Source organism: Rhinoderma darwinii, chromosome 2 (genome assembly GCF_050947455.1).
Source record: "Rhinoderma darwinii isolate aRhiDar2 chromosome 2, aRhiDar2.hap1, whole genome shotgun sequence".
NCBI lineage: Eukaryota > Metazoa > Chordata > Amphibia > Anura > Rhinodermatidae > Rhinoderma > Rhinoderma darwinii.
This window is the reverse complement of record NC_134688.1, coordinates 404,942,110-404,954,605: the sequence shown is the minus strand read 5'-3', so window position 1 is coordinate 404,954,605 and position 12,496 is coordinate 404,942,110. Positions and strand designations below refer to the sequence as shown.

General features: G+C 40.0%; 2 protein-coding genes across 2 annotated transcripts; both read left to right on the top strand.

Annotated features, from left to right (window-relative positions):
• The first annotated feature begins 431 nt into the window (after positions 1–431).
• Positions 432–2,749, top strand: LOC142741881 (fibrinogen-like protein 1-like protein). The gene is made up of 4 exons (XM_075851203.1): positions 432–435; positions 1,236–1,331; positions 1,480–1,509; positions 2,115–2,749. The coding sequence occupies exons 1-4, from the start codon at positions 432–434 to the stop codon at positions 2,747–2,749; spliced, it is 765 nt and encodes a 254-aa protein (XP_075707318.1).
• Positions 2,750–7,177: 4,428 nt separating this feature from the next.
• LOC142741880 (fibrinogen-like protein 1-like protein) lies at positions 7,178–10,581 on the top strand. The gene is made up of 3 exons (XM_075851202.1): positions 7,178–7,181; positions 9,083–9,181; positions 9,944–10,581. The coding sequence occupies exons 1-3, from the start codon at positions 7,178–7,180 to the stop codon at positions 10,579–10,581; spliced, it is 741 nt and encodes a 246-aa protein (XP_075707317.1).
• The last annotated feature ends 1,915 nt before the right edge of the window (positions 10,582–12,496 follow it).

The following is a 12,496-nucleotide window of genomic DNA, read 5'->3' as shown; positions in this document are numbered from 1 at the left end:
ACTAGACACTGTCTACAATCCGGTCAGCTGGGGCCCAGCACTACAGAGAGGTCCAGGACTTTAGTTGCCAATTTGCCCCTTTTGACCTGTTGATGGGCCATATAAATCAAGTGCCCATCTGCAATAGCGGCAGTCATGGCTCTGTGTTACTGCCTGACCCCAACCCCGTGCTAAAGATGAAAACAAGCACTTGTGTAACTATGCTTGTACATGGCTTTTGGTGTGTACTTTTTATATATACTTTAATAGTTTATGAATCTATGTCTACCTTACTGTCTGTAAGAGTTAAATATGTCATTCTGTAATACTTTCAAAACACAAGAGGACTTTGCACCTTTTAATTCTTTAGGAGATTTTTCTTTTGCTGATAAGGTAGTGAGGAGAGTGGAGGGATCTCAATGAGCTTGCAGTACAGAAGAAGCAGAGACAAGATGGGTGAGTGAAGGAGATACACCGATCACAGACTACATAAACAGTTATAGTATAGAACTGACACCTAGTAAAGTAAGGGTGTTTTCACACAGGGCGGCAAAACCGCTGTAAAATTTGCACATATTTACACCACCACCATTACCAGCCCATGTAAATGCACCTTATAGTATTTGTAATTTATGGAATAATTGACGTCGGCAGGTGTAAATTATTCATTATTTTATACCCCAGATCCTAAGCCACAAAGAAATTAGGTAATAATCTGTTACTTAACTAAATTTATGTAAAGCTGCCAAAAAAGGCCCCCTTTTTCTAAACTTATCCCCTCTGCTGCGATGCGGAGTACAAACTAGCTGCTCCGCCTCGGCCAGGGAATGTAGATAGAGGGCTTGGGCAAGGAAATGTAGCGCTGCTCTGGGTGATTAAAAGACTAGCTATGACCCTGTAGTGATGTGTCTGCTGTGATATCTGCCACGTCTGAATTACCTCTCAAATATGAAAATGTCAACATTTTCAGCGGAAAAATTCCACCACGTCTGAACATGGCCGAATAGTACACGTTGTGAGTTTCTCACAATGGCAGGCGCTATTTGAAAAAAAAACAAAAAACGGATGTGTGAATAGCCCCATTGAATTGCATAGGTCAGTGTGCAATCTGTTATTAAAATGGACAGCGCACTGACGAGAAATAGTTTGTGTGATAAAAGCCTAAAGATACAAGTAATAACTTATTGGCCAGTTGCCTTATATGCAGTTTGTTTCCATATACAGTTAATTATATATTGTCTTATTGTCATATTTAGGTTTTTTCTACTGCCTCTGCATTTTGGTCCTTGTGTGCACAGCGTCAACTCGTCATCGCAGGAATCCAAAACGGGGAGACAATTTTCTTGAAGATAGTATGTTTTTGTTTTTTATTTCCTTAGTAAAATAAGCTTTGGAGCGCATCCATTGAAATAAATGAATACACAATTTTTTTCATTCTGATATTCATGCATTATGTGTATGAATTCATGACCTAAAATATGTATATATATTTTTTTGTAGATGGCCAAAACAACCACGTGAAGGAAGGGGGTATTTTCTGTATACTATATGTTGAATGTATTTTATTGTCTGTAATCCAGGGGCTTAACTTACTCTAGTGGCTGCCATGTTGTCGGTGACACCCCAGCCCATGAATGGCGCAAGATAGTTGAAGACCTTGTAATTGATTTTACAGATTGAAGCCCAAAATCTTCAGGCTACCCTTCTGCTGTTACCAGTCATTTCAGTTCAAGGAGAGGCCAACTTTAATAGAAAATATTTGATATACAAATTTTCCTCAAAATTTTGAAGTTCTCAAATTCTCATGACCTTCTGAAATACTTATATATTTAAGTCACTGAACGCTGTTAAGTTACACCAACTTGTACATTACTATTAGTGGATTTTAAGGTAAGCAATAATTCACTAACTGTTCATGGTCGTGCTGCAGATCTTATAGTGTTTCAGTTGTACAGCCTATCTGAGATTTGTTGGGACATTTTTAACCATTAGATCCAGTGCTCTGAAAATTTATGTTGGTTTTGGGATTTTTTTTAATAAAAATAGAGATTAGACAAAATATAGAGGTTTTCTGTTTTAATAGTTTTGGTGTACGTGAAAAGACCATTTTATTAACCTAAATTTGTTCTCCTTAGAATTACCAAAAGACTGCAGTGAAATCCGCCGAAACTATGACAGTGGAATCTATGCAATCCACCCTGAGGGCTTGCACCCGCTGATTGTGTACTGCGACATGACTACAGGGAGTGGTGGATGGATTGTCATTCAGCGCAATAGTTTCAATTCTGAGATAACCTGGGATGAATCGTGGACCACTTATAAATATGGTTTTGGGAATGTGGAGAAGGACTATTGGTTAGGCATAGAATATCTCTACCACATTACTAAGCAGAAAGTCTATCAGGTGCGTTTTGTGATTCTTGACAATAACAATGAAGAAAAATATGCCGACTACAACCTCTTCAGTGTAGAAGATGAAGCTAATGGCTACAGATTAAGACTGGGCAGCTATACAGGTACAGCTGGAGATGCCATGTCTTCAATTCAGGCAGGAACCACACATGACAACATGAAGTTCACATCAAAGGACAAAGACCAGGATATTCACGGCGCCAACTGTGCAGCTAGTTATGGTGGGGCATGGTGGTATGCTGCCTGCTTCGCATCCAAGCTCAACAACAAAAATGCAATTCAATGGTATGGACTCTGTTCTGGAAACTGTAAAGCATCCACTGTAATGATTCGTCCAGCAGATTATTGTATCAACTAGATTTTCCAGAAACGTTTGTATTTAGGTTTGCGGAATAAGAAAAAAACCAAATCTGTAAAATAAAACATATTTTGTTATTTGATATACAGTATAACGTATAGGTTGTTTTCATATACCGTCATTTCTGTCATGGTTCTTGTAAAAACGGAAGCCCTGACGCCAGTATCAGCAAAGACTTAATGCACTGTAATAGCAACCCAACATCTACATCTGTACAATAGGTCATAATACTTACCATTTAGTGACATAGTATGTAAAGTGTATGAACATTAGACTACCCGGGGCCATAACATGCATTTCACAACTTGCTTCGTTCCAAGATTTATCATCAGAGCTGTAATCAACTGTCATGCACACAGCAGAATCATGTATATGGTTCCTGTTGGGCAGTACTGAGTCCCTATAGTTGGGTGCATTTTTAGCTGTAGGCACTCCACGTGGCACCATGCGGTGCCTTGGAAATGCACCATATTACAGAGGCATTCTCCCTTAGAAACACAGTTCTAGGGGAGAATAGCTTTGTAATACGGTGTCCGATGAAACGTGTCACTATTTTTTTTCCTCGAATTCTAAAATCAAAAGCATAAGGAGGTAGTATGGACCCATGGACCTCTCTGTATCCCACATCACAGATCCGTAGAACTTGTACAGGGCTGTAATATGGCTGTGCGCATGAGGTCTTAGTCTGGACTCAAACATATATTTTTTGCCAAATAGTTTTGTAAATGTGACAAGAAAATATTTTTCCAGGAAACCGTGGCAATCCTGCTCAAGAAATCCATAGCTTCCCTGAAGTTCTTTGGTGTGATACTTCTAAAGCTCTTTTCGTTTGCTGGTTTTGATTGACTAGAACTGTTTCTTAACTACGTTTATTGATCGCTGCCTGCCTTGACCCCTATCTGTTTTTCTGTATTTGCCAGCCTTCACTTCGGATTTGTATGAATATGTCTCTGCCTTTCAATTCTGGTGCCTCACTTAGAAAATTAATGCTCGCTGAGCCGTCTGCTGTTGTTATTGGAGACAGAAAAAAACACTGGTATAATAAATCCTGAAGGGCAAGCAAAATATGACTTCTCTTTTTTAATTTCAACTTTTAAAATTTATAACATTGTATGGCTTTGTGCCTCTATATTTCTTACAAGTATGGAAGGCTTTCTAAGACCTTTGTTCCCTTTTTACTATTTTTTTTAGGCGTGTGCTTTTTAGAAGGACATCATAGGGGTTGTCAGCGCTATTACGGCATATTAACTTCATAGAGGGGGTCTCCTGCATGATACCTCTACATGGTCATCCGTTGATTGCAATGGGGCCATGTAATGCTGCATTTCTCTTGTTCGGGTTGCATTTTAGTAACTTTCATTGTTATCCCAGACCGAGCAGACCACTTACATTTTCGGGATAAAGAATGCAGTCTGTAAGGTAGACCATATTTCTCACATCTTGACTAAGTACACGGAAATCTGCCAATGACAGTGCTTTGCTCTTCTACTACAAGACCAGAAGTAATTTTGCTGCACATGGGATATATCATATATGAGACCTAAAAGGTTTGTCATCTGGACAAGTGTGATTTGGACCCGCGGTACAGCTGGAATTATGGTGTGAACATCATCTAATTGTTATGAATGAGTGGACATTCAAAGAACACATAATGTAAATTAAGCCTTCCTGAGAGTGACATCTTGAACATAAGTTTGATGCAGAGGAACTTGTACAAGAGTTCATGGGTTTCAAACCAGTTCATTAAAATGTTATACTGTTTTCATTGATAGAAGAAGATACATGAATGATTTGGCTGCACATGACCAAATTAATTACCAAGCTTTCCTATATTCATCTATTTGTTGTGCACTCGAATCTTGGCCCGTTAGGAACATGTATTGATGTTTTGCATAATAGTATTTTCATGTACATGTTTACCAACCCACTTGTCCTTTTTGCTCAGCCAATGATCTACGACTCTTATCTCCTCTTACTATATTCCTTCATTCCTATTTGCAGGACTTCTCCCGTGCTGCACCCATACTGTGGAACTCACTGCCTTAGACCATTAGACTTGCTCCTAACATTCCCAGTTTTAAGCGTGCCTTGAAAACTAATTTCTTCAAGGGGATCTATGTTACATAACAATAGTCCACGGTCCTTACACAACCTGACTTGGTCATAAATATCTTCAATCCACCCTGTCCTCTACTTAGTACCCTTGTCGCAAACCTCTGCACTTTATTTCTGTTTTAGCTTTATATATATATTCCTCTTGCCAACACAAGGGGCTTAACTTCTAAAAAAAAGTTATCTCGTATCTAATGTGTCACTCCTCCCATTATATTTAGATTGTAAGTTTCCATGGGCATGATCCTCTTTCCTTTAGTATCATTGTTTGTTCATTTGTTTTGATTACTTATCATTAGGTTATGTTCACATCTTACCATCAAAACAATGGATTCCATGATGGAACCCAACAGAACCCATTATAAGTCAAAGGGGTCTATTGGGCACCAGTGGTATCCCTCATACAATTAATCCGGCAGATGTGAAAAGAGCCTTAATGGTTTGTTACTTTCCTAATTGACGTCTCTAAGAGACCCAATTCTTCTTGACTTAGTGTTAGGCTATGTTCACACGGAGTATTTTGGGGGAGGAATATCTGCCTCAAAATTCAGTTTGGAACTTTGAGGCAGATATTCCTCTCCCTGCACGCCGATTTTCGCGGCGATTATTGCGCCGTTTTTCGCCCGCGGCCATTGAGCGCCGCAGGCATAAAACAGCGAGAAATACCCTTTCTCCTGCCTCCCATTGAAGTCAATGGGAGGTCAGAGGCGGAAGCGCCCGAAGATAGGGCATGTCGCTTCTTTTTCCCGCGAGGCAGTTTTACTGCTCGCGGGAAAAAGACGCCGACGCCTCCCATTGAAATCAATGGGAGGCGTTCTCGGCCGTTTTTGCCGAGTTTTGCGACGCGGTTTCCGCGTCAAAAAGCTCGGCAAAATACCCCGTGTGAACATAGCCTTAGTGTGTGGAAAAGGTATTGGAGGAATCTAAAAAAAAAAACGTAATTTAATTTCTCAATCAATTCTGGGGAGTATTGACTACAGTCTCTGATAGGAAGGTGTCCACTGAATTCTTATGTATTTGACAGAAAAGTCTTTCTCGATAGCCAAAACTTTGTTTAAGAAGGTCCATTTAAGGGCGGGTTCACACGTGGCGGAATTTCACTGAAATTCCGCTGCGGACACTCCGCAGCGTTAATCCGCAGCGGTGCCGTTTGTCCATTGACTTACACTTTAATTTAGCAGTGTTCGTTTAGACTAGGCGTAAAATTCCGCTGCGGAGCATAGGCTGCGGAGCGGAATTTGGTGTCCGCAGCATGCTCTGTCTGTTGCGGAGCAGTGGCGGACTGGTTGCGGACTCATGGCGGAATTTCTCCATTGACTTCAATGGAGAGTCAAAATTCCGCAATGAAGTCCGCAGATCTTATGTGTGCTGCGGAGCGTATTGTTTTTACTACCATGACATTTCTTCATTCTGGCTGGACCTATGTATTTCTAGGTCTACAGCCAGACTGAGGAAGTCAATGGGGCTCCCGTAATGACGGGAGCGTTGCTAGGAGACGTCTGTAAATAGTCACTGTCCAGGGTGCTGAAAGAGTTACGCGATCGGCAGTAACTGTTTCTGCACCCGGGACAGTGACTACCGATCTCAATATACATGTATCTGTAAAAAAATAGATAAGTTCATACTTACCGAGAACTCCCTGCGTCTGTCTCCAGTCCGGCCTCCCAGGATGACGCTTCAGTCTAAGTGACGGCTGCAGCCAATCACAGGCCAAGCACAGGCTGCAGCGGTCACATGGACTGGAGCGTCATCCAGGGAGGTCGGGCTGGATGCCGAAAGAGGGACGCGTCACCAAGACAACGGCCGGTAAGTATGAAATTCTTTGACTTTCACTGAAAGTGCTGTCCCTTCTCTCTATCCTGCACTGAATAGGGAGAAGGGAAGCACTTTTCCTGCAGTCCGCAGCGGCCAGTCCGCATCAATTTTCTGCACATTTTGTGCAGATCCGCAGCAGAATCTGCAACGCAGATTCTGTGCGGCATTGATGCGGACAGTTGCGGAGGAAATCCGCCACGTGTGGTCATGCCCTAAGGCTCAGGGAACAATAACTGCCATTTTTTGGGATTTGGAATGATTGATTTTATATTCTAACAGTTTACTATAGGACATGATTAACTGTTTGAGCATTTGTAGAAGACTTTAAGGAGTTAAAGCAATCCATACTTATATGTCTTGAAAACACGCAGGGACTTTGCACTCATGCCTATTCTGTGGTGTGGCATAATATGTTGTTCTAGCAATTAATGGGATGTAAAAAGAAACAGGATAACATTGGATTGTAGCGTTCAGGGAGTGAGGAGATCAAGGAACAGGACAATGGGTGAGTAGATTCATTAATGCTATTAGATACATTGCGGAAAAAAATCAGCAGGATGACATCCGTTGTCATCCATTACATTAGAATATTGAGGGTCATTTATAAGAACTGGCACTGTCAATATTTTGGAATAAAAAGTGCTGAAAAATATGGCACGTCTTATTTTTAATCACATTTAGAAGTATTTTTTGTGGACGTGTCCAAAAATGGCGCAGATGTGTGCATCAGCAAGTGTGGTACTGCAAAAAATGCTTTTAACCAGCTAACGATAGGTCTGACCTGGTTACACTGTAGAAGGGTTTTTACTAAAGAGTCTAGTGGCACATGCAGTTATTATGCCCTCACAGGTCTGTGTGATGATAGTGTTTAATTATGCCTATTATACTTGCTGGAACATGAGGGGTTGTCCAGTAGAAAAAACCCATGTACCCTATTAGGGGTTTCTGAGTTAGGGGAGTCTGAGGATTCTGCTCATAACCCTCAACTCTTGGCCAGAGCGGAGAACTGTTACAAAGAGTATCTCTTGCTCTGGAGGATCCTACATTACACAGGCAACACATTGATTTTAATAGACACTATGTAATGCTTAATTCCCGCTGTGGTGGCACTGCAGGAAAATTTTGCATAGATTTCCCCAAAAATAACAGCTTATTGCTGGGGGTCCCAGCAGGAGGACACTTTGTGATCTGCTTATTATCAAGGGACCCTTTTAACAAGTAGGGAATGTTCAAAGAGGAGAATGCCTTTAAAGGGTATTTCCATTCAAAATCAGATTCAAACGTAAAAATAATTGAATAGCTAAAACTATTTACCTAACGTGTTGGTCAAAGGTCTGTAAGACATCAGGAAGTTCTTGGTATAAAGAAATACAAATCTAGCAACCTTCCATAGAGAACTAGCAGATGTATTCACAGTACAGCCTTGTTCTGAACCCTGCAGAGAGCGCAGGAGCTCACTGCTGTCTGCCCTGCATGCTTTCTCTTACACTATAGAAACTACGGTACACGGGACATTGTTCTGTACATATGTCCTCTCCCGAATGTCCTGTAAAGGAGAATCTGCCAAGCCCTATCTAATTTTTCAACATCTCCTTTTGACTTGTCTCTCCGGGGTCTTAAACTCAGCATCTTGTGTATGGAAGGCAGAAACACTAGCAGTGACCACAGGCTGCACTAATATTAATAAGTGTATATTCTCCTTTTTTTTTAAAAAAAAAAAGAAAAGGTGAGCAGGGCTTAGCGGGAGGGGTGTGGCCACTAGCGGCCCGACAAAATCACTATAATTTATGACAGAAACTGGCGTAAATTATAGCAGCAATCTATCCAACTAATAGCTAGCAAAGTTGCGCCTCTTAGAAAATGTGATGCATTTTACTCCAGTGCTCTATAAAATAATACATTCTCCCCTATGTATGTAAAAAGAATAATGATAATAATAATAATAATAATAATAATAATAAAATAAAAAAAATTCTCTTCCACGGACAACGATACCGAAATCACTAGATATGAGGGATAGATAAATAAATAAACAGGTAATTAGATAGATAGAAAGATATTTAGATAGATTTATGCCAGATAGATAGGTAGATAGATACGTTCTACAACTAATATAGCAATGCGAAAAAGTCTCAGTCAAATTAGACATCCCTATACTATTTGCCATTAATTCACAAATTTTTATTCCTTCACCTGTTTTTTGAGAGCACTTTGAAGATTTCATAGTCCTATAATGTGTAGTCTAAAGCTCAGCAAGAGCTCCTACAATCTGTGTACCGCACTGCAGAATGTGATGTTGCAGTGAAAATTGAAAACTTTTAATATAAAGTTTTGTCTGTCTAAAATATGTAAAGCTATGATATGTATTACCATATGCATGAGTTTTTTTGCATTTTTCTCTATTAGCAATGTTGCATTACATGTGGATACTAGTTTTGGTGTGTGCCGTATCAACACGCCATGGTCGTCGACGAACAAGGAATGAGGAAGAGGAGCAGCTCGAAAGTAAGTTATCCCTATATCTAAATATTAAATGAATACTCCTTAAAGGCTATGTAAACATTTGAAGACTTTTTTTTTTCTTTTTAATTGTTTTTTATTAAAAAAAAATATAACTTTTTGAGATACAGCTTTTATATATCCTTGATACATAGAAGCTGTATCTTGCGCTGAAACTCAAATCCGTCAGGTCAGCGGGACTGACGGCTTCGGTGACAGCAGTCCTGCGTGTCGTGTCACGCAGGATCCACCTGTTATCGATATCATCTAAGTTATGAACTTAGATGTGATTGATAACAGCTGGATCCTTGACATATGGTCATAATTTGGGAGGTTTAGCATTATTTGGGGATTTATTTTACCGTGAAGATAAACATTTATATGGAAATACACCACAAAGAATCATCTGTACAACCCTGATTCATAAAAATGTATTGATCAAAATGCTATAGTTATGGGTATAACTATGGGGCCCAGCAGCTAAGAAGTTCCACATTCACTATGAGTTGTGGTGAGGGATCACAGTGGATGATAGAAGGGATGAGTGGAAAGGGGAAGTCATTGTAAGAAAAAGGCAATATGCAAAAATGTGGAGACCAAAATAATAAGCTTTTAATGTCCTGAAGTCACTTGCTGTGAGGGTGGTCATGGCAGAGTGGGCCCTCTTTCAAACTTTGCGGCCCATGGTTACTTGTATACCGTTATTATAGTTTATGTGTCTCCTAGGATAAAAACCAACCAATTTAATCTGTATTTGTTTGGTCATAGATTTTCCAAAAGACTGCAGTGAAATACCACGTTACAAAGAGAGTGGGGTAAATATTATACGTCCTACAGGCTTACACCCACTGATTGTGTACTGCGACATGACTACAGAGAGCGGTGGATGGATTATTATTCAGCGCAATAGCTTCAACTCAGAGATAACCTGGGATGAATCTTGGACCACTTATAAATATGGTTTTGGGAATGTGGAGAAGGACTATTGGTTGGGTTTAGAATTTCTCCACCACATTACTAAGCAGAAAGTCTATCAGGTGCGTTTTGTGATTCTTGACAATAACAATGAAGAAAAATATGCCGACTACAACCTCTTCAGTGTAGAAGATGAAGCTAATGGCTACAGAATTAGACTGGGCAGCTATACAGGTACAGCTGGAGATGCCATGTCTTCAATTCAGGCAGGAACCACACATGACAACATGAAGTTCACATCAAAGGACAAAGACCAGGATATTCACGGCGCCAACTGTGCAGCCAGTTATGGTGGGGCATGGTGGTATGCTGCCTGCTTCGCATCCAAGCTCAACAACAAAAATGCAATTCATTGGCAAGGACTGTGTAATGGAAATTGCCAAGGATCCACTGTAATGATCCGTCCAGCAGATTATTGTATCTATCTATAAATATTACAGAGCCAAGAGAAATATTCTAGCTCCACTTCAGTAGTGCCACTTTTATACAATACTTCTTATTTCTGTAGATTTTTCATGCATGCCTACGATCTTAGAATAGACACTATCTTTTCTGATTATAAAGTTTAACGTTTTTCTTTATACGGTATATGACATATTAAGGCTCTGTTCACATCTGAGTTGGGGTCCCGTTCTGACGCTCCGTCTGAGCTTTCCATCAAAACGGGACCCTGAACAGACACAAACTGACATGAAGGGAAACCAGAGGTTTCCGTTTCCATCACCATCGTGTCAGTTTGTGTCTGTTCAGGGTCCCGTTCTGACGGAAAGCTCCGACGGAACGTTAGAACGGGATCCCAACGCAGATGTGAACAGAGCCTTACATAGGAAATGAAATGGAAATGATCTTAAAAATTAAAGCGTTTGTCCAAAAGTACGGCGAATTGCCAAGAGCATGGAGAATGCCTAATGTATAGAACTAACGTCTTGGTATATGTTTAGTGTTTACAGTTTTATAAAGTCAGGAAAAATATTTGCTATAAAAAGGATTCAAATGGATGACAAATGTTTGCATATATTTGAATACATTTTTTTTAATATTCTTTAATCTTTTAATTCTTTTATCTTTGATATTTTTTTTCTGAACTTAAAAGTTGGCGTACAACAGATTACACTCAGATAACTGTGTAATTGTCAACTGAGCTCCCACAATGCACATCAGCTTACCTCGTGTGCCCATGCTGTGCACCGCTGCTGGGTGTCAACAACTCAATTCTCTATGAGAGAAGAGAAGGATCATTTTAGTTGCTGGGAGGTATACAGCATATTGTAGAACCTCCCCTGAGCAAGCACGAGGGCTTCTCAACACCAGAAACTCTCGTTACCAGCCCCATGTCAGTCCAATTAGTGGCCCAGTTGTCATATTGGGCAGAAATATGTGCACCTCAGTTTCAGGGGTGCAGATTAGCCCCAAACAAATGCTTCCCAGAATTTGTAAATGAAATCAAACAGACAACCACTAATAATTTAGGGTCAAAACAAAAGAGGAAATAATGTTAAAAAATGTTTCCAAGTAAAATAATAAATGAAAAGATTTTGGGTGTTTTTAAGGCGACTACCAGGACAAATGGATACTGAGAAGTAACAGGCAGCTCTGCCTTCCTATCATGTGTTATCACATATATGTATAGAATAGGTATAATGTACCGGTAGATTGTAAATGCAAAACTTTATAATAGTTCTATGTGGGCTAAAAGGCCATTAAATGTAAAAATAAGCTGGATTGTATAAAAGGCTATACAGAACACTCACAAATATAAATATGAAAAAGTTTTATAACGAAAGATATTTAGGGCAAATTTGTGATCCTTGTAGCGGTAATTCGTTACGCACATGAGACTTCCTGTCCTAGCATCCTCTAAAGAATACTGCAGCCGTGCTATTGCCATACAGACAGCAATGGCCTACAATGTAGAATTTGTGCGCGCGTGCATTCAGCTTTACAGCCACTGCTAATGTGATGTGGAATAGATCTAAATATGCGCTGTAAAGTCACAGACACACACTGAGGTTCTCTCTTCTGTCATCTTAAAACGGATCAGACTGGAATTAAAGGGAAGCCTCACCTTGCAGCCACTTAAATCTATACATTACATAAGGTATTTGCATTATTTATCGGCAATAGAGCAGAATAGTGGTTGGGGCAGAAAATCTCCCACTAAGTTACTGCAGGTGCCATCAGCAGAATATAGATGTAGTTTCTGTGAACGGAGAGAACAGGGACTGCCAAAATATTATTTTGACGTGCCCTGCTTTTGAGTAATGACTTTAAGGAAAAATTTTCATACATATGCCCCGCCCCTTTATATGTAGGTTTAATGTTTATTTTCTGAACTTAAAAGTTGGC

Bases quoted from the DNA above. Each gene is read 5' to 3' on its own strand.
- LOC142741880 (XM_075851202.1), top strand. The intron at 9,182-9,943 runs GTAAGTTATCCC...GTTTGGTCATAG, and splicing joins GGAAGAGGAGCAGCTCGAAA to ATTTTCCAAAAGACTGCAGT.
- LOC142741881 (XM_075851203.1), top strand. The intron at 1,332-1,479 runs GTATGTTTTTGT...ATTTTTTTGTAG, and splicing joins AGACAATTTTCTTGAAGATA to ATGGCCAAAACAACCACGTG. The intron at 1,510-2,114 runs GTATTTTCTGTA...TGTTCTCCTTAG, and splicing joins CAACCACGTGAAGGAAGGGG to AATTACCAAAAGACTGCAGT.